We start from the raw sequence: 22,029 nt of genomic DNA, 5'->3' as shown, positions 1-22,029 counted from the left end.
AATGTTGGCCTGCCCTACTAGGTTGGGGAAGTTCTCCTGGATGATATCCTGAAGAGTGTTTTCCAACTTGGTTCCATTTTCCCCCTCACTTTCAGGCACCCCAATCAGACGTAGATTTGGTCTTTTTACATAATCCCATACTTCTTGCAGGCTTTGTTCATTTCTTTTTCTTCTTTTTTCTTTTGGTTTCTCTTCTCGCTTCATTTCATTCATTTGATCCTCAATCGCTGATACTCTTTCTTCCAGTTGATCGAGGCGGTTACTGAAGCTTGTGCATTTGTCACGTATTTCTCGTGTCATGGTTTTCATCTCTTTCATTTCGTTTATGACCTTCTCTGCATTAATTACTCTAGCCGTCAATTCTTCCACTTTTTTTTCAAGATTTTTAGTTTCTTTGCGCTGGGTACGTAGTTCCTCCTTTAGCTCTGAGAAATTTGATGGACTGAAGCCTTCTTCTCTCATCTCGTCAAAGTCATTCTCCGTCCAGCTTTGATCTGTTGCTGGCGATGAGCTGCGCTCCTTTGCCGGGGGAGATGTGCTCTTATTTTTTGAATTTCCAGCTTTTCTGCCCTGCTTTTTCCCCATCTTTGTGGTTTTATCTGCCTCTGGTCTTTGATGATGGTGATGTACTGATGGGGTTTTGGTGTAGGTGTCCTTCCTGTTTGATAGTTTTCCTTCTAACAGTCAGGACCCTCAGCTGTAGGTCTGTTGGAGATTGCTTGAGGTCCACTCCAGACCCTATTTGCCTGGGTATCAGCAGCAGAGGCTGCAGAAGATAGAATATTTCTGAACAGCGAGTGTACCTGTCTGATTCTTGCTTTGGAAGCTTCCTCTCAGGGGTATACTCCACCCTGTGAGGTGTGGGGTGTCAGACTGCCCCTAGTGGGGGATGTCTCCCAGTTAGGCTACTCAGGGGTCAGGGACCCACTTGAGCAGGCAGTCTGTCCCTTCTCAGATCTCAACCTCCGTGTTGGGAGATCCACTGCTCTCTTCAAAGCTGTCAGACAGAGTCGTTTGCGTCTGCAGAGGTTTCTGCTGCTTTTTTGTTGTTGTTGTTGTTGTTGTGTAGCTGTGCCCTGTCCCCAGAGGTGGAGTCTACAGAGACAGGCAGGTTTCCTTGAACTGCTGTGAGCTCCACCCAGTTGGAGCTTCTCAGCAGCTTTGTTTACCTACTTAAGCCTCAGCAATGGCGGGGGCCCCTCCCCCAGCCTCGCTGCTGCCTTGCCGGTAGATCACAGACTGCTGTGCTAGCAATGAGGGAGGCTCCGTGGGCGTGGGACCCTCCCAGCCAGGTGTGGGATATGATCTCCTGGTGTGCCTGTTTGCTTAAAGCGCAATATTGGGGTGGGAGTTACCCGATTTTCCAGGTGTTGTGTGTCTCAGTTCCCCTGGCTAGGAAAAGGGATTCCCTTCCCCCTTGCGCTTCCCAGGTGAGGCGATGCCTCGCCCTGCTTCAGCTCTCGCTGGTCGGGCTGCAGCAGCTGACCAGCACGGATCGTCCGGCACTCCCCAGTGAGATGAACCCAGTACCTCAGTTGAAAATGCAGAAATCACCGGTCTTCTGTGTCGCTGGCGCTGGGAGTTGGAGACTGGAGCTGTTCCTATTCGGCCATCTTGCTCCGCCCCCTGCTCATTTTTCTATTAAATTTTTCTTCCTCATTTGGAAGAATTCTTGTCATAGATAACAAATATTTTTCCAGTTTGCCTTTTAAATGTTGTAATAATTTTTTGGCAGGCAGACATTGTTAACATTTATATAGCCTCATCTCTCACTGTTTTTGTTCATGGCCTGCTGAAGCACACATTTTCACTGCATCAAATGGACAGACTATAATGTACTTAACCAATCCCTTATTATGGGCTATTTACTAAGTTTATAAGTTTTTTTTTCTTATCAGTAACATTGTGATGAAGATCTTATATAAGCCCTAAAAGTAGAAGTATCGTATCAAAGGGTATTTTTTAAGTTCTTAATATTACTATTGAAATTTTACTTCCTAGACCCTATACCTCAGTTCCCCCAAACCCCAGGACTCACTTCCCAGACATCCCTTCATCCCAAGACCCACATCCCAGATCCTCACACCCCAGGCCCTGCTGCTGAAATCCTTACTGGTCAGCCTTGTGCTGAAATGAGCAAGGAGAGGACTGACGGCAGGACTGAAAGGGCAATGGGAAACTGTCCAGAATACCTCAGACGCTCCTTCTGCCAGCAATGCTTTCCCCTGAGGTCATCCTATGGCACTCTTCTGGGATTTAGGTCTCTTCTCAAATGGCACTGCAAAGCCTAATCCTGGCCCCTTCATCTAAAAGTGACTCTGACTCTAGCTATTCTTTACTGCATGACACTGTTTGTTGTGGTTGTTGTTGTTGTCGTTGTTTGTTTGTTTGTTTTAATTGTAGAGACAGGTTTTTGCCATGTTTCCCAGGCTGGTCTCGAACTTCCTGGGTTCGAGCAATCTGCCTGCCTCAGCCTCCCAAATTGCTGGGATTACAGGTGTGGGCCACCACACCCAAACTACACTGGTTTTCCCCCCTTTAATAGCACCTATTTCTACCTGATGTTCTCTTATTAATTACATGTTTAATTTCTGTCTGTAATTATCTTGTTTGGTGTGTTGACTGCAGTATCTCCAGCACCAGGAACAGTTTCTGGCATAGAGAAACTCTCCTCAAATTGACCGCTCATTGGAATCACCTGTGAAGGTTTGACAGTCCCATTACCCACCCCCCACCACAGGAAAGAATTGTTTAGTTATTAACTTTACCAAAAAATGGAAAGATTATTTTTCTCCAGGAGATAGAGAATGTAGCAGATATTCTCAAGCATGTTTATTTACTGCTGTGTAGTTGGGCCCTTGTTGAATCCTTTTTAATGTAGCTAATAGAGTATGGTTGTACAAACTATGAAAGTTATTGAAAATCTTTGATAAAACTCTCATTTTGGGGGGAAAAATGTATTGGAAGAACTCATCCAAGTGTGTGTGTGCACACGCTGTGTTTTTCTAACCTTCAGTCCAGAAGTAGAAGGGGTTTAAATCTGCTTGCACTGCCTGTGCCTCCATTATTTTACTGTAGAAATGTGAAATGTTAAATATAGGATGGTGCATTATACAATTGTACTGCCTGAGAATAGACCAGCATGCCATTAAGAATTTTTAGGAAGAACTCATTTAACCTAAGAGCTCTTTGTTTATGGATTTCGAATTTTGTATACCACTGTGATCTGTAAAGAAACAAACCCATAATGAAGTCACTATTCACTACTGTGTTGTATATAAAACAATATGTTCCAAGGCAAAAAAATTCAATATTCATGCCTCTCCCTAGCCCAATTAAATCAGAATTGCTAAGGGTGGAATCCAGGTGATTCCAATGTGCAGCCAAGTTTGAGAGCTACTGATGTAGAAGAAACTCAGCAATATTTGTTGGATGGATGGATGGATGGATGGATGGATGGATGGATGGATGGATGGATGGATGGATGGATGGATGGATAAGCAAAAGAACATGGGGAATGAGAAATTTGGGGCTCTGGTTCCAGCACTCCCTCTATTGTGCTGTGTGACCCACTTTACTGAACACCCATTGTTGCACTACATGTAGAAGGAATGAGAGAAGCCTGGAGACAGAATAATTGAGGTTTTATAGAAGACTTCCTCCAGAACAAAGCTAAGCCTAACAGGAAGCTCTTTACTATGTGTATTAGGCCATTCTCACATTGCTATAAAGAAATACCTGAGACTGGGTAATTTATAAAGAAGAGGTTTAATTAACTCGCAGTTCTACAGACTTTACAGAAAGCATGGCACCAGCATCTGCTTGGCCTCTGGGGAGGCTTTAGGAAGCTTAAACGGGCTTTAGGAAGGTGAAAGGAGAGCAGGCACATCACATGGTGAAAGCAGGAGCTAGAGAGAGGGGGTAAGGTGCCACACTTGTAAACAGCCAGATCTCATGATGAGTGACTCAGTATCACGAAGACAGCACCAAGGGGTTGGTGCTAAACCGTTCATGAGAAATCCACCCCAATGATCCAGTCACCTGCCACCAGGCCCCACCTCCAACACTGGGGATTACATTTTGACATGAGATCTAGGTGGGGCAAATATCCAAACTATATCACTATGATATCTCTTTACCCAGGAACTGGAAAGTATTTGTGAGGCTCCAAAGGATCTTGCAATTAGAAGAACATCACACGACTCTGTACTCGGTGTACAGAAGAGAGACAGAATAACTGATTTCTAGTCCTCAGATATCACACTAGGGAGACACAATCTGTGAGGCTACCTGGAGTGAAGGGAAAGGGAGAGAGATGGATTTATCTGAGAGATTCCTCACAAGCCTCCTTCTCTGCATTGGCTGTTAAGGGTCTTCAAGACTGTGAAGGGTTTCTGCCCTCAAATATGGGCTACTCAAACTTTCTTTTTCTTTTTGCTTAAGAGACAGTGTCTTTCTGTATTGCCCAGGCTGAAGTGCAGTGGCTATTCATGGTCATGATCCCACTACTGATCAGCACAGAAGTTTTAACCTGCTCTGTTTCTGACCTGGGCCAGTTCACCACTCCTTAGGCAACCTTGCTCCCTGGAGGTCACTGTATTGATGCCAGACTTAGTGCAGATATCTGACTGGCATAGCTTACTAAAGCCCAGAACTCTGGAACTCAAGCGATTTTCCTGCGTCAGCCTCCCAAGTTGCTGGGGCTACAAGCAGGTGCCACCTAGCCCTGTTCAAACTTTCTTGACTGATATCATGGCTGTTTTGCTGAGATCTTTTTTTTTTTTTTTTTTTTTGTAAGCATGCCCCATGCCCCTCAACTCTGTTACTGTCACCCTATACCTATTGTAACAACATAGGACAGTTTCTTTTCTTTCTTTTTTTTGAGACGGAGTTTCGCTCTTGTTGCCCAGGCTGGAGTGCAGTGGCACAATCTCAGCTCACCGCAACCTCCGCCCCCCAGGTTCAAGTGATTCTCTTGCCTCAGCCTTCCGAGTAGCTGGGATTACAGGCATGTACCACCACGCCCAGCTAATTTTGTATTTTTAGTAGAGACAGCATTTCTCCATGTTGGTCAGGCTGGTCTTGAACTCCCAACCTCAGGTGATCCGCCCGCCTCGGCCTTTCAAAGTGCTGGGATTACAGGCATGAGCCACCACGCTCGGGAAGGACAGTTTTTTACTGAGGAAATTAGCTACTCGTCCTTATTTAAAACATTGCAGAAGTATTATAACAGGAAACTCAGGGTGTGGCCTGAGTCCTGTTATTCTCCAGGCCCTAGTCTCCAGGCTGCTATTATATACAGTTGTTTAGGCTTGCCTGCTATATAAGATCTTACTACCTATTTCTAGGCATCAGTACCTGTCTGGTCACTCAACAGTGGCCACAAATGATTGTCATTCTCCATGCCCCATCAACCTATACCATTTCAGTGAAGGACAGTTTTAAAACTACAAAAACAACACATTTGGGAAGTTATGAGAGTAGAATTGAGGTTTATTGGCTTTACAAAGCATAAGAGCAAGATATATACCACACAGGAGGGTTCCCATCTCAATACCTTAACATGCATATTTACATTATTCAAATTATTGGGGACCAGGGGTTGGGGATGGTGCACAGTTTTGAGTAATATTTGCTAGTTATATTTAAGAACAAAATGGCGTCCTCAGGGCACTTCCAACTACTTGTGAGCTCTGGCTCCAGACAAACCACTGTCTATCAGGATAAACTCCAGGAGGAGTACAAAAGGTGCAAAAATAAAATAAAAAAAAAATAGAAAACATCACTGCATATATATATACACACATATATATACATATACACATATATACATATACACACATACATATATATAATTTTTAGACAGGGTCTTGCTCTGTCACCCAGGCTGGAGTGCAGTGGTGTTATCATAGCTCGTTGCAACCTCAACCTTCCCGGCTCAAGCAATTCTCCCACCTCAGCCTACCGGCTAGCTGGGACCACTGGCACCCGGCTAATTTTCATATTTTTTTGTAGAGATGGAGGTCTCACTATGTTGCCCAGGTTGGTCTCCAACTCCTGGGTTCAAGTGATCCTCCTGCCTCGACCGCCAAAGTGCTGGGATTACACGCATGTGTCACCGCGCCTGCCTACTCTTTTAAAGATGCTAGGGATGCAAAGAAGGGAGGAAAGCAAACACAAAACCTTTTTGATCTCAAGGAGCTAAGTGTCTGACACTTCCCATCCCACACACATATACAGAGGGAAGGATCTCTTCTACAGCAAAAGTTTTCACGGAAGTCATCTCTTTCCTCATCGCTTAAAAGAAACAAAAAGCCAAGAGCCGTTTTGGAGCGGGTGTGGGGGCCTGCGACCTCTTGTCTAGTTGCCATCCTCCGGGACCGACAAGGGGTACACCAAATAAGGGACGCGGCGGCTAAAATGACGTGAACACAGGAGTCCGCAGTCTCTGATTTGTCATTCCTCCAGGAAGACCCAGAAACCGTGAATGGGGCGGGGTGGTGGGCAATATCTAAAGCGAGGTTTCCTGGGATCGCGATGCCACTGGCCAGGACGCTGGAGAGGGCAGCCGGCATGAAGAATTCCTTCTCAAGGGGTCCGTTCCTGGGCTGTATATGGAGAAATCTGTCCAAGCGTGCGTTTCTAAGGGCTAGAGCTGGGCATGCATTCAGAATCCTCAAGCTCATGTGTACTTGGACTCTGACCCTGAAGCGAGGGAGTTTCCGAAGTCTGATTCACGGAGGAGACAGGACCCACTTGGGGTATCCGATGCCAGCGAGATGGGAAGGGAGCCGAAATGCAAAATGTCCTCAAGATGCAGGAGGAGCACCTCTCAAGCAGCGCCTGGGAGAAAACTTCAGAGAATCGGCGCGAAGATCCAGCACCCCCCCAGAACCCGCAGCCCAGCCCACTGCTCCCCGGGCTGTTGTGGCGCAGGCGCAGTGGCGCCGCGCTCAGGCCCCAACGCGCATGCTCTGCCCGGCTGCGGCGCTCCCGGCCAGCGGCGGCAGCAGCAGCTGCGGCGGCGGTGGCGGAGGAAGTTTCCGCTTTGCACTTACCCCGGTAGCAGCTCCGCGACAGAGACAGCTTCCTCCGGACGCTTGGCGGGCTTCGCTCTCGCCTTACGACAGCCCGGTCGGATCATGGGGTTGCCCAAGGGGCCAGAGGGCCAGGGTCTCCCGGAGGTAAGAACGCCTCCTCCTTCCCTGACACGTCGGGGTTCCTGCTAAGAGAGGGCCAAGCCGCGGGGCGGCTGACTGAGCGGGCCCTGGGTACGATAGGGGCGCCCCGCCCCCTTCCTCAGGTGTATCCACCTCGGGGAAGCGCCGACCCTCTTCTTGGAGGCGGGGAGCGGGTGCCCCTGCATGGGCAGGGAGCAGCGGGCGGGTAGGGACAAACTTAAGCCGCTCCCGGGTCTCTTGGGGCGGAGGTGGCCTTCCCAGCCCGACACCTGCCCTGACGCAGCCCCACGCGCTGGGGGGCCCTGGGCTCCCACCTTTCCGCCTGTCCGGGACAGGCTCCCCAACCACAAACTGCAGGGCTAGCCCAGGCTGCTGGGCGCTGGAGTCACGAGACCGCTCTCCGAGGCGGTCCGGGCTCTGGTGGTGCGAAGGGCGGTGACCTTGGGACGCCTACCGCCACCCCGCAGGGTCCCGGCGGCCAGCCCCACCCGCCTTGCTGTCGGGAGGGAATGCTACCCTCCTTGAATTGACCCGGACCGGGGCGGCGGGAGGAAGTTTGGGAGACTTGCGCGCACCAGGGAGGTGTCCCGCTGGGTCAGCGCGCCTGGGCGTTCGGGGTGGAACGCATGCCTGGGGTGCTGTGTTGGGGGGGACCGAGCTCTGGGCGGAAACATTGCAGCTTCTCCCGAAGAGGGCGGGGTTCTTTTCCAGAGGTGTTTGTTGAGTACTCACTTACTGCTAGGGAGAGAGTCAGGAGTGGTTTGCGGATTTCCACGTTTGCTGGGAATACAGGGAAAGTGTATTCATTTTCTTTTGGCTACAAATATCACTTAGCATCTCATAGGTAGTTTGCATCTGTCGTCCCTTTCAGTTGATTTTACTCAAAGGCTAGTCTAGTTTACTGGATTCTGGAGAGAAATGGAATCCACGCCGCACCTCTGCCTTTTTCCTAAGGTTCTGGAGCAGGCATTGGGCAGAGTGACTGTTTGCTTGACCTGGTGAGTCTGGTCCCTTCACGCTTACCTGCCTGTGACCAATCTTTCTCCTCTGTACTCCTCCCAAATCCTCAGTTCTTTCTTATGACAAGTATCCACTAATTGAGGGATCACTGTGTTCTGTGTCCAGAAGCTGGGAATATAGTGATGAAAGGACAGATTTGTCTGTCAGTGTGTGCTCCCAGAATGCAAGTCCATTTTGTGGTCTTAAGAAAACCTAACAAGCATGATGTTGTCAGAACCCCTGTATTAGGTGAAAACTTACATGCACGTTGCTTTGATGGGACCCAGGATAGTGAACAATAGGATTTGTACTGCGACATTTGCAGTTTTCTTTTTTGCCACTTCTTTATCGTAGGCTCCTGGCCTTTTGTTGTTGACTCCTATGTGGTCTCCCACGTTCTACTTTAAATCCCTTCAGCCCAATGTTCCGCAGTACTATCAGTGGAGGTCTTTCTAGGGAAAAATGAATAAATAAATAAAAAGCAACCTGCCGCTGTATGTCCTTCGTTTAAACTTTCACTGACTGCTAGGAGGCCAGGTCTGATTCCTCATTGTTTTCCAAGACCCTGACACAGTTCCGGGCAATTAAGAGGTCAGGGTGAATATAATCAAATTATTATCGTACAGTTCAGAAGCTAGTAAATATAAATATGGATAGTCTGTGTTATTAGGCTGTCACTAGACCAGTTAATTCATTAACTTCGTTCTTTTTTTATTTTTTTTGAGACAGAGCCTCACTCTGTCACTGAGGCTGGAGTGCGATGGCGTGAGCTCGGTTCATTGCAACCTCTGTCTCCCAGGTTCAAGCAATTCTTGTGCCTCAGCCTCCCCAGTAGCTGGGATTACAGATGTGAGCCACTGCCCGGCTCAAATTCATTCTTTTTAACCCTTTACAAAGATAGCTAGACTGGGCCCTGCCTTCCAGCTTACAACAACTATAGGGGACGGAAATTGAAAATTTATTGGGCTTGGTGTAAGAGCTCATTGTTGTTCATCTTTGTGAGAAATTTAGTTTTAACAACTGGATGTATTAACCAGCCTGGTGGATTTTTATTGCTTCAAGAGAGGGTCTTTCATTCCCTGCGGATCAGGCAATGGCTCTTTTCCATTTCATTTCAGTGTTAATCTGCTAAGTGAATTTGGAGTCATACATTCCCATTTAGTGTCTTGTGCCACAATTACTTCACAAATTGTATTGCAAAAGTAAACTTCTCCATTCTAGGGGTGAGTGGATGGAAGCATGGGCCCTGCATCTGTAGTGGGGTGGCCAGTGGGTGCCCATTAGATAGGTGTTGAGGCAGTGATGATCCTATTTTTTTGTTTGTTATTTTTTTGTCGTCTTCTTGTGTTTTCACAATAAATGATTGAACAAATGAAGTGTTCCTATTTTACACCCCAGAAATTTTAAGAAAGTACTTATATTATCTCATTTTCTTTTTCTGCTCTGTCTTCTTGAACTACAACTACTATTTAGCTTCTCTTCTCTTAGAGTGTTTTCACTTGTAGATATTTCTCAACCATCCCAGATTTTTTGCAGAAGGGAGAGAAGGTGTGAATAATTTATATTACTTAAAATGTTTATGTCCACTAGGAACTAGTGAATGCTGATCTTCAGGATCCTTAGTGGACTGGACCAGGGTCATTTCAGAGACGGATGTAGCTCAGTGATGTCACCTCCCCCACACCACTCCTACTCTATTGCAGGGGATTATCAGTCACTTTAATAATTCTGTATTAACTGTATTTTAATATGTATACTCCCTTTCCTGGCAGTGTATACATTAAAATAAACTTGGTTCCATTGTCAGGGATGTGACCATCGAAACATTTTATTAATGCATGACTAGTTTAGGTTCATTTACTTTTTGTAAGCATTAGTAGATCATTCTTTATTTAATAAGTGTGTCCTTTGAACTTAATGCTGTTTTGATACAGAGTAGTAAACCCAAGTATATAATATATACTCCTGTCCTTAACCCATCAATAGTCCAGTTGGAAAGACAAGCATGTACATAACACTAGATATCTCACTTAGAAGATGTTGATACTTAGTTATATGTACAGCATAGACTATAAGTAAAGTAGAAATGCAGAAGGGAGTGGCCATTTCAGGACAGACTTGTGAGGGATGGCGTTGAATGGGAGCTGGAATTTGAAAGTGATTTCTCAATGATTAGAGAATATCATAGCCATGGCCATGTCTTGATTGTTTTCGGGGTAAAGGATGAACCTGAAAAGATAGCTTGGTGGCCAAAGATCTGAATGTGAAACCAGACATCTGGAGTTTATCTTACAGGCAGTGTGTGTGGTGCATTGTTGATAAGGGCTGGGAGGGTGAGCTAAAGAGGGATAACATGAAAGCTGTGATTGAGGAAGGGGTGAACAAAACAAAGGAAGAAAGATGAAGAAGCATTTGCAGGAGTCCTGGAATGAAGTATGAATAAAAGGGAAGGGAAGATAAATGTGAGATGCTTGGTAAAGGAAGACTTAACAGGCGTTGTTGGGTAAGGGAGGACTCAGAGATGAGTATGAGCATGTGAACCAGGGTATCTTATTGGTGTTTTATATAGAGAGATGGTTTTTTATTTTCTGCAGCAATAGAAGAGAGGAAAGGTAGTTCATGATAATAAATAGATGAAGGAGTATTAGAATATTTAGATGGATTTCAGTATTAGATAAAGATCTGGGGTAAAAGGAGGATATAAATTAAAAATTTTCAATCAAAATACTGATATAGGGCCAGGCGCGATGGCTCATGCCTATAATCCCAGCACTTTGGGAGGCCGAGTCAGGCTGATCATGAGGTCAGAAGATCGAGACCATCCTGGCTAACATGGTGAAACCTCATCTCTACTAAAAATACAAAAAAAAGAAAAAAAAAAAGCCGGGTGTGATGGCACATGCCTGTAGCTCCAGCTACTCAGGAGGCTGAGGCAGGAGAATCACTTGAACCCAGGAGGCTGAGGTTTTGAGTGCAGTGAGCCGAGATCATGCCACTGCACTCCAACCAGGGCGAAAGAGCGAGACTCTGTCTCGAAAAACAAAAAACCAAAACAAAAAACAAAAACAAAATACTGATATACATATATTAGATGAATTTATTATTTTTAAGGCAATCCTATTATGTGACAATAATCACCCTTTAATATATCTCGGTTGGAAGCCTTTCATATATTTGTTTTTGAGTTCAAAAAGGGAAGTACAGAGAGGGATACATGTTTGAATTCCCTTCTTCGTTTCTATGCCTCTTGTCAGTAACTTCCGGATGAGTATAATGTTTTTTTTTGTTTGTTTGTTTGTTTTTTGGAGACAGAGTCTTGCTCTGTTGCCAAGGCTGGAGTACAATGGCACAATCTTGCCTTACTGCAACCCACACCTCCTGGGTTCAAGTGATTCTCGTGCCTCAGCCTCCTGAGTAGCTGGGGTTACAGGTGTGCACCACCATGCTCAGCTAATTTTTTGTATTTTTAGTAGAGGTGGGGTTTTGCCATGCTGGCCAGGCTGGTCTCAAACTCCTGACCTCAAGTGATTGGCCCCCCCTTGGCCTCCTAAATTGGTGGGATTAGAAGCATTAGCCACCATGCCCGGCTAAGTATAAAGTTTTTGAGATAGGGTCTTGCTTTGTCGCCCAGGCTGGAGTGCAGTGGTGCAATCTTGGCTCACTGTAACCTCTGACTCTTGGGTTCAAGCGATTCTTGTGCCTCAGCCTCCTGAGTAGCTGAGACTGCAGGCATGGGCCACCAAACCTGGCTAAGTTTTGTATTTTCAGTAGAGATGGCGTTTTACCATGTTGGCCAGGCTGGTCTCGAACTCCTGACCTCAAGTGATCCATCCGCCTCAGCCTCCCAAAATACTGGGATTACAGGTGTGAGCCACCACGCCGGCCCTGAGTCCTAAGTGTAAAGTTTTTTTTAGAAAACATCATAAAACCTTGTTCCTGTGTGTGAGGAGTCATAATCTATTTGAGAAGACTGTCAAAGTAAACCATGGGTTAGAGAAAAAGGAAGTATTGTGCTCTAACCTTCCTTTTCCCTGGATTCCTTCAGCATGTGATGAGTGGTATATACTACCTGGGCATGTGTCTCCCTCAGCTATGAAGATTAACAGCCCGTTGAGGACTGGGGCCCATTTGTGACTCCGGCAACACTGTCCACATGCTTCTGTGTGACACTTGCGAAATTTTCAGAGAATCTGTTGCGGTGATTTAGCCAATGTAATCTGCTCCTTGGCAATGAGATTGTGGCATCAGGGGATATACCTAGTGTTCCTTTATTCAGGATAGCTTTTACCAGCCACATTTTTACCTTTTGTTTTAGGTGGAAACAAGAGAAGATGAAGAACAAAATGTCAAGTTGACTGAAATTCTGGAGCTCTTGGTTGCAGCTGGGTATTTCAGGGCAAGAATTAAAGGCTTGTCACCCTTTGACAAGGTAAGGGAAAATCTTTCTAACCATTAGACTATCTTTTGTCAGAATGACATGGTTAATCATGGCAAAGAAAGGAGGAAGAGATGATGTTTTAACTTCCTCCATGTCTGTGTTTCCATTTCTTCCTAATTCAGATTCATTATGGAAGTGTTCAAACTTCTTTTCAAAGACAGAAATGATGCATCAGTGAATACGTCAGTTCCTTTTCTGTGCACAAAGCTTTAGGAAATGCAGAGAAGCAAAATTAATAGTTCCTTCTTTCAAGGAATTTAAAGTTCGTGTGGGGATTATCAAACTTACGGAAAATAAAATAATCAGAGTTAATAATGAGCTATCCCAAGTCAGTGTGCTCACAGACAGTTGCCAGATATTCTGTGGATGGTAAATGCTCTGATTTAGGACGAGAGAGAGATCACTGTGTGAAGAAACCTTTTAATTCAGCAGAACCTTGAATGATGATGCACAAATCATAGTAATAGGTGTTGAGGACACAAAGAAAAAACAAAGGCACAGTTCTCGAAGAGCCCAATTTCTGTAGAGTAGGGATGAGAGACAAGTAAACCAACATGCACACAATAAATGGCATGATGCAGAAAAGTGCCACAGTGGACTGTGCACAGAAAGGACGCATTCAAATCAGACAGGGCAGGCTGTGGAAGACAGTGCTGAGTGCTCCATGGGGTCACAGTCCCGGCTGTGCATAGCAGAATCACTCTGGGTTATTTTATAATACAGAACCCATGATTCACTCATGGAAATTCTGGTTAGCTAGGTCTGGGCTTGGGTCCTGGAATCTGCGTTTTTATTGGGCAACTCATAAGTGTCTAAAACAGCCAGGGGTAAGATTTACTGTTGTTTTTTTCTAATATCAGACTGTGTCTGAAAAGGATTTTGTTTCACAATGGGTTTTTAGTCTTACTCTCATTTGCATCTCAGAGAATTCCTAAGGGAAAGTAGAAGTAAGATGTATGGAAACAAAATGTCAGCCTTGCTGCCCATGTGTCTGGTCTATAAAACACAGAATGAATGTCTGTCCTTTTAACTATAAAGAGGATCTATGTACAGTATGTTCATTTAATAATAAAAGTCAGCTCCTCAGTCATGCCAGCCACATTTCAACTGCTCAGCAGCCACATGTGGCTAGTAGCTACTGTACTGGTCCTTGCAGATAACGGAATATTTCTGTCACTGCAGAAAGTTTTCCGTAACAGTGCCATTTTAGATTAATTATAGTTGATGGGGTAAGGAGGACACATTCTCTCTCTCTCAAGATACATAATTTTGTATGTTTACTGAGTCTGTTAGAGCTATTTATATTTCACCTACCTTTCACTTCTTCCATTCTCCCCAAACGAGAAAGAGAAAACAAAGATTTTCTTTATGTCTTGCAGGTAGTAGGAGGAATGACTTGGTGTATCACCACTTGCAACTTTGATGTAGATGTTGATTTGCTCTTTCAAGAAAACTCTACGATAGGTCAAAAAATGTAAGTTTTTCTATGGAAAACCTAAAGGTGGGGAGAAGGGAACTAACTTTTGAGTGTCCACTGTGTGCCAGAAGTTGGTTGGACACTTTACATAGTTTAACTTTTATTACAATAGGTATTATCCCTGCTTTACAAATGAAACTGAGACTGAAAGAAGCCGAGGTCACACAGCTAGATCAAAGTTTGTAGTGACTACTTAGTTTATCTTTCCAAAGGCAGCTAATATGGGTGGAAGTTGATTAGGAAGAGGAAAGGAGATGCTTTCCTTCCCCATTGCCTCTGTAAGGCAGAGTATCTTCGAGAGAAAGCAGCATGGGCTCCTTGCTAGAGATCTCACCTGAGCATACCCTGCCCTGTCTTTTGTAGTGCACCAGCTCACCAGAGGCTTGGCCATTTCATTAGACCATTTGGGATACCTGGTTCTTCTCCCAGCCCTCCAGTGGGCCTCTGTGTGACCTTCGGACAGCCACTCCTTCTGTGGGCCTCAGTTCTCTTACCCGTCAGGAGAGATTCCTGACCCCAGATATGTATGATTCTGTGACAGTCTGTTTATTCATTTCTCTGAAGTATTACCCTCTTCCAAGAGAAAACACTTCCAAAAAGAACAAAGATGTCTTATAAATAACATATGAAGCAATAATGGTGGGAAAATGAAGCAACAGGGGGAAAAAATAGGGACAAAAGGCAGAGTTGGGGATAAGACTACCACAGTGATACATCACAAAATGCTTTGTTTTCCTACAATTGGCCAAAGATTTGCCCCTGTGTTTCTGGCAGCCAAGTGGAGGCAGTATCTGTGAGTTACTGAGCATCAGGAATGTTGTAATTTACTTTATACAGTATTTTCCCCTTAAGTTTCTAATTGCCTTTTTTTTTTGACAAAAGAAACATATGCCTTTAGCTGTAGCTCAGATCAGCCAGCCTTTTTTTTTTTTTTTTTTTTTTTTTGAGACAAGGTCTTGCTCTATTACCCATGCTGGAGTGCAGTGCTGTGAACACCACTCACTACAGCCTCAACTTCCTGGGCTCCAGTGATCCTCTTACCTCAGCCTCCTGTGTAGCTAGAGCCACAGGCATACACCACCATGCCCAGCTAATTTTTAAATTTTTTGTAGGGATGGGGTCTCACCATCTTGTCCAGGCTGGTCTTAAAACTCCTGGGCTCAAGCGATCCTCTCGTCTTGGCCTCCTGGGATTAGAGGTGTGAGCCACCGTGCCTGGTCTATGCTTCTCAATCAGGCTGTTTACTAGCATGAATTCATTGTCTTCTTGAGGATGCTCTTCTTGGAAGCTTCTATCTTTGACCTCATTGCTTCCTATGCCTGTGGCACCCTTGATGTGCTGGTATTTCTTTTCATTGCATTGTCTAGTTTTGCCATTTCTTTGATTCCACATGTGCTTTCTTCCTAAATTCCCCTTGAGTTTTCCAGTGGTTGTTAGGCCCCATTTTCATTTCGATATCCTTAGGGGATATGATAGACTCCCATCAGTGGCAGCATTCCATTATACTTTTAATAGATAGGGGAACACAGTATTTTTCTGTGTCTTCTCAATTCCTTGTCGATATTTCTGAAATCTAAAAGACACTGAGAACTGTTTTTTCTTCTTTTAGAGTTTGGATACAAAGCTTATTTGGAAGCAAAACATGACCTGAATTGACTGAATTTATAGCTTTATTGATCCACTTATGTGAATATTCATAAGTTTTGCTGAATAAATTTTTTTTTATTATAGAGTGTGACTCTAGATTTTCCTAGGTTCTTACATAATATATAATATATACCCCTTAGGTATTCTAAGGAGCTAAATCTAAAAATTTCAGAATTCTGAAACACATCTGACTCAAAGGGTTTGGATAAGGGATTGAGGATGTGTTATATTCTCTGGTAAGTGCTTGATGTGTGTCTCTTAAGTGCAGAGCCATGAACTGTAACTGTGGGCAAAGCTGGAGACGGGTTTACGTGACTAAGGACCCACCAGACTCAGCAGTGCATCAGGTAGCTCATTCTTTATTATCTGTAGAAGACATTATAGCCACAGGGTACTGAGTCATCTAAAAATCATGTCTGTTTGGTTTTGGAATGTGTTCTGTTTGGAGTTCTCCCCCCACCATAGAGTTTCTGGTTAGGTGCAGTTTAGACTAAAACCGTCCTATGTTTGCAGTTTTCCAGTATATCTAGTCAATTTAATGGGTGGGCTGGACATATGTCCAAGGAGCACACTTGCCTGTTGAGGGCATGGTTGCCTCTCAAGCTGTCTTCTTTATGTGCCCAATTGAAGCCTTGTTCCCTGTCATCCTTCTTTGCTGAGAGTTCCATAAGCTTCTATCCTCTACTTCTATCCTCTTCTGAAGCCCCATTAACAGAGAGTCCTATGGCCAGAGGCCCGTAAATGAGATTTTACATTTATAACTGAGTTCATTTCAACAACAGACATTGTATTGGGCATCTGTGTTCCAAGCACTTGGATGTGTATTTTATTATTTTACCTTCACTGCCGCCTTTGGGTAGGGGTTATCCCTAGTTTTATGATAGGAGTATTGGACCTGGACCGAGTTACTTGACAAAAGTTTCAGAGTTGGTGGTGGAGCTTGAATTTACACCCAGCCTCTTGTTTTTAAGCTACTGTGGTTCTAGGCAGTTGGTAACTCTATGCAAACCAATGTATCTGAAACCACAAGAGGGAGCTCTCCTCCTGCTGAACCAAAATGTAACTAAGGAAAGGCTGTATTGATCACATGCCCCTGTATAGATAATTAGGACCTGCATTGAGCAAAACCAGGACTGATACTCATTTTCATTTGCTAAGCTTGGAGTTTAGGCAGCAGAACCAGTTGAACACTCATCTCTTCTTACAAGTTTCAAGGAAATTAAATAAGCTATAAAAATCTGATGGAGATCAAAATTTAAAAAAAGCTTATCAGAGGGAGAGCCTCAGATATGTTGCCAAATGGATTTGTTAGTGCTTCACTACCAAGCTATCCCATGCGAGTCCCAAGCAGACCTGGACAACCACAGGCTTCCCCCGTAGGGCAGGCAGCACATCTTATGGCACAAAAGATGCATGTGTCCCAAAGACAGGCTGCCTAGAAGGGAAGGGCACCAGGAGTGGCTGAGAGCTGCATGATAATTTTCTTCATCCTCTCAGGACTTTTGTTTTAAGAGACAGAGTTTCACTCTGTTGCCCAGGCTAGAGTGCTGTGGCATGATCATAGCTCTCTGCACCCTCAAACTCCTAAGCTCAAGTGATCTTCCTTCCTCAGCCTTTTGAGTAGCTGGGACTGTAGGAATGCACCATTATGCCTAGCTAATTTTTAAATTTTTTTATGCAGACAAGGTCTCACTATGTTGCCCAGGCTGGTCTCAAACTCCTGGCCTCAAGTGACCTTCTGCCTTGGCCTTCCAAAGCACTAGGATTACATGCATGAGCTACCACGCCCCGCTCCTCTGAGGACTTTTGAATAAATCACTCCTCACCTCTGCTTCTGTTGGGGAGGAAGGGTGAGGGGGGAGAGGCAGCAAATATTCTCCTATGTGCTTCCCTCCTAGGAGGTAGATACTCCCTCTCTTCTATGAATGTGTGCAGTGAGGGATTAATCTTCCCCCTTCCATATTTTTTTCTGTTAACAAATTGGACCTGACATTTGGTCTTATGATCAGTGGGGTGTTACCGTTGTCCTCAGCAGTTTTAACCTTGGTCCCAACTTGTGAAGCTATTTTCCAGATACCGGACACTGTTTTTTATGTGTTCTTAGTGATCATTCCCTGGGGGACTGCTTAACTTTAGCTCCTAGGTCACCTAGTTACTGTTAATACTAGGACTGAGGGATGAAACCTACTAAGTGAATCACAGATAAGACAGTAATAACTCTCACCCAGCCCTGAGTCGGATGGTCATCTTGAGGGTATCTGTCTCCTGGGAAGGATTATTGAACTGTAGAAAGATAAAGGTGGACAAGACTTCTTTGAACAAGAAACACTTTTGGGAGACCCAAAACTTGTTGGATTTGAAGCACCTAGTAAGTTCTAAGTGACCCTTGTTTACCTGGACCTTTGTCTATTAGAGCATAGTACTATATTTGTTTATAAGGCCCCAGTAGCTGCTGTGACTGGCTAAGATTTTTTTCAAGGGTCTTGTGTGGCAATATAACCTATTCATGTAGGGTGATCCAGAAGCTCCTGTTTCTCCAAAGGCCACAAGACCATGCCTGGTGACTGCTTCTCAGTGTTCCCAGGCTACATACCATGGCTTTGGGGTCAGGCACACCACTGAATAGTATCTTTTCTCTCCCCTTGAGTCTGATCCAATTAAGATAGTGTAAGAAACAGGAATCACATAGCTAGAGATGAAATGCCTACTGATTCAAGAAGGAGGTTTCAAACTGCAATAAAACAGACTTGCATACAAATCCCTCCGCCACTGCTGCCATAAACTGTCCTGCCCCAGCTCAGACTGAGCTGGGAAACCTCCCTAGCAGGAGAGGATGCTTACCTCCTGACCTACAGAGAAGAAAACTCTGAGGCCCCAGGAAGCCTGGTTCCTCTCTTCTCAGTCCCACCTCGTGGTCTTCTATAGGAGGAAGACGGAGGCGAGGTGTTGGAGAAAGGTCAGTGTCCCTCCTGAGATGCGGAAAATATCTCTTGTGTATGGAAATAAGAGTGAGGATATATAGTTCCCTCAACTCTAGGATTTATTTTAGAGTATCAAAAAATTAAAGGCCACTATTTATTTTAAAAATATTTTTGTACCAGAGAACTCCAAATCTCTTTTGGAAATGGGGCTCCATGTTTCATGTTAATATTCTGGGTACCTGGTGTAAGATCTGGTAATTGTTGCCTGAATGATATTTAGAATATTATTTTCAAACTTTTAGAAAGAGTAGATCAGTAAAATGAAATGTAAAAAGAATACGGGGCACTAATAACTTTTTATCTTACTACATAAGGATGTTAAAAAATAGCAACTACTACCTCTAACATCACCATCATTTTGTAAAATATTTTGCATCGAAATAGTAGGAAGAAAAACATGATAGAATAAAGGATGAAGGCAGTTTTGTGGCCACACACACACACACACACACACACACACATACACACCACTAAATTGTGCTTATTTTTCTCATTTTGCAGTCATCTAGGAGAAGCTTGTCATGGTCTGGACTAGCCTGGCATGGAGAAGTCCCAGATCCTTCTGTGATGCTGCCCAGACTTTAGAGATGCTATAAAGGCTACTTAGTGTGCCTCACTCTTTGCTTGTTGCTTTTTCTGAACAGAGCTCTATCAGAAAAAATTGTCTCGGTCCTGCCAAGGATGAAATGCCCACACCAGTTGGAGCCCCACCAGATCCAGGGGATGGATTTTATTCACATATTTCCGGTTGTTCAGGTGAGAGCTTCTGAGTGGTTTCTTGTCCTCTTAACATCAGAATTCCTGTAATGGGCCTGGCTTCTCCTGTAATTGGTCTGTCTGTCCTGGATCCTGAATGTAATGGGTGTGGTAATGATTTGGTACAGCAGAACATGGTGGTGTTCCTTGTCATCTTCAGAAGATTGCCGGTCCCGCATGTACCCTAGTTTCATGCTGTCACCTGATAAGATCTTTGAATGTTCTCATCTGACTTTGCATTGCCTTTTTGGTAAAGACAGAACTCTATAGCCTGGTATGCTCTGTTCCCTTTTGACCTATTCAGCTTGATTTCATTCCTTGCTTTTTGTTCTTTTTGTTCTGTCACTCTCTGATATTCATTCCAATTTCCCCAGGTTTATTATGCTTCCGCCTGCCACAGTGCGTTTGCATTGCTGGTTCCTTGGGCTGGAATGCTCTTCCATTCTCTGCTTACCTGTTTAATTCATATGGCTTGCTTCAACCCTTCAGATCTCAGCTCCACCAAACCTCTTCAAGAAAGCCTTCCCTCATCCCCTAATCCACAGCATGTTCCTTTGTGGTATGCACTCCTATGGCCACATTCCCTTCCTTCACCAGAATCTTCCTTACTACAGTTTGTAATCATGTATATCCGTGTGTGTGATTGTTTATCTGCTTCTCCCATTAGACTCTAAGCTGCATGAGAGCAAGTCTGTGTGGCTGTCTTGTTTATTGTTTTGTTCCCAGTACCTACTAGAATGTCTTACAGTTTATAGATATTCAGTTCGTGTGGGTAAATGCCTAAAGGGGAGACTTCTCTTTGCCTTCAGCTATTTCCCAAACCCCTATGATTAAGTGGCTCATGCCATACAGCTCCCAACAGCTGGCCCTCCATATTCACAGTTCCACATTTATAAATTCAACGAACCATGCATCAAAAATGTTTGGGGGTGTTGGGGGGAAACAATAAAAATAACAATACAACAATAGAAAGTAATACAAATTTAGCAAGCTGGAAAAAATATACAAATTTAAAAATACAGTATAACAACTATTTACATAACATTTACATTGTATTAGGTATTATAAACTAGAGATGATTTAAACTATGGGGGGGAATGTGTTTAGTTTGTATGCAAATACTGTGTCATTTTATATCAGGGACTTGAGCACCTGTGGATTAGTATCTAGAGGGTCCTGGAACCCATCTGCCACAGATTCCTTGGGACAGCTGCGTTCTATGCAGTTCTTCTCTATGGGTTTCCCCTAGGCATCTTAGAAAGAGGTGGCGCAAAGGGACTCGGGTGTGTTGCCCGCTGTGTGAACACTACTTCCCATCTGACCCTAATAGAGTTATTTGAAGCATTTATTTTAATCCATTACATTTGAGGAAAGTGAGAAATGTAATTTCCTTACATTTGGGAAAAATGAGACTGAGAGAAGGTGATTGATTTGCTTAAGGGCAGAGAGCTAGTGAGTGGTTAAGCAAAGGTTCCAGTCTAAACTCTGTCTCCAAGCCTGTGCTTTTTCCACTCCACCCTTCATGCAGCCTCCGAGAAGGAAGCTACACAGCCCTAGAAGCTACAAGTTTGCTAGTTCTGTGTTAACATTATGAAATATAGGGGTCAAGACCCTGGAGACCTCCTGGGTTCAAATCTGCCACTTTCTAGCTGTGTGACCTTGAGTAAATAACTTTCTCTCTGTTAAATTGAAATAAATAATAGCACCTACCTGATAGGATGAGAATTAAGTTAGTTGTATGTCTAAAGCACTTACATGAAAGACTGAGCATTTTAGCAAGTGCTCTGTAAGTTTTACATAGTTTCTGCTATTGTTAGGTGTTGAATCTTCCCCTCCACTAGACTTTAAGTTGAATGCCATGAAATTTGTAAATTTGAAGCGAAGACTTTACCTTAAAATTGATTTATATGTTTGTTAGCCTTTCTGTCTTTCTGATACAAGGGGACACTACCTGATCATTTTTATGAAAATAGGAAGTTGGGGCCCGGTGTTGATTGTTATTGAAACCTCCAACATCACCAAACTGTGAAGTTGTTACCTTTCCCCCAAAATATGGATCTCTAGAGATTAGACCTTTTTTAACCCTACGCTAGGACTTTGGAGGCAAAAAATCTAGTCAGGCTGTGAGAAGAATGGGAAGTGATCTGCAGTCAGCTGGGTGTTTTGAAGGTCTAAATGTTCTCCATTGTGAGTGGAATGCTAGAGGGTTTGTCTGGATGGGAGAGCCCAGGCTAGTGGTTACGATTTCTTAATTTCATGGACCTGTAAAATTTTAAAGCAAAAATGGAGGTTGGCCTAGGGTTGCCACTTATAGTTTGCCAGGCAAGGACACTTTAAAAAATGACTACAATCTTGCTTTATCATTTCATAAAATAATGGCCATTTAATTCTCAAACTCAGAAAAAAGCAGTCCTTCAAATTAAATGCATTTAACAATGATGAAACCTACCATATGCCTGTAGCTTTTGCCTGTTTTTGTTTGTTTGTTTTTTTGTCCCCCGTGGGCACCAGTGAAAGAATAATCACAGGCCAGCAGTTGTAAGCCGTTGA

At 44.1% G+C, this 22,029-nt stretch overlaps 2 protein-coding genes across 2 annotated transcripts in view; one reads left to right on the top strand and one right to left on the bottom strand.

Annotated features, from left to right (window-relative positions):
• Positions 1-5,475: 5,475 nt before the first annotated feature.
• Positions 5,476-6,953, bottom strand: LOC112617163. Its single transcript, XM_025373916.1, has one exon. The coding sequence runs from the start codon at positions 6,684-6,686 to the stop codon at positions 6,129-6,131; it is 558 nt and encodes a 185-aa protein (XP_025229701.1). The 5' UTR covers positions 6,687-6,953; the 3' UTR covers positions 5,476-6,128.
• Positions 6,954-6,975: 22 nt separating this feature from the next.
• LOC112617161 (coiled-coil domain-containing protein 93) overlaps positions 6,976-22,029 on the top strand; it is a 94,136-nt gene continuing 79,082 nt past the window's right edge. Inside the window, exons 1-4 of the mRNA XM_025373914.1 lie at positions 6,976-7,184; positions 12,496-12,609; positions 13,998-14,092; positions 19,368-19,479. Coding sequence (XP_025229699.1) covers positions 7,143-7,184; positions 12,496-12,609; positions 13,998-14,092; positions 19,368-19,479 — 363 coding nt within the window. The 5' untranslated portion in view covers positions 6,976-7,142. The remainder of the gene's footprint in view (positions 7,185-12,495; positions 12,610-13,997; positions 14,093-19,367; positions 19,480-22,029) is intronic.

This window comes from Theropithecus gelada, unplaced genomic scaffold (genome assembly GCF_003255815.1).
Source record: "Theropithecus gelada isolate Dixy unplaced genomic scaffold, Tgel_1.0 HiC_scaffold_15884, whole genome shotgun sequence".
Taxonomy (NCBI): Eukaryota; Metazoa; Chordata; class Mammalia; order Primates; family Cercopithecidae; genus Theropithecus; species Theropithecus gelada.
This window is presented reverse-complemented; position numbering and strand designations above follow the sequence as displayed.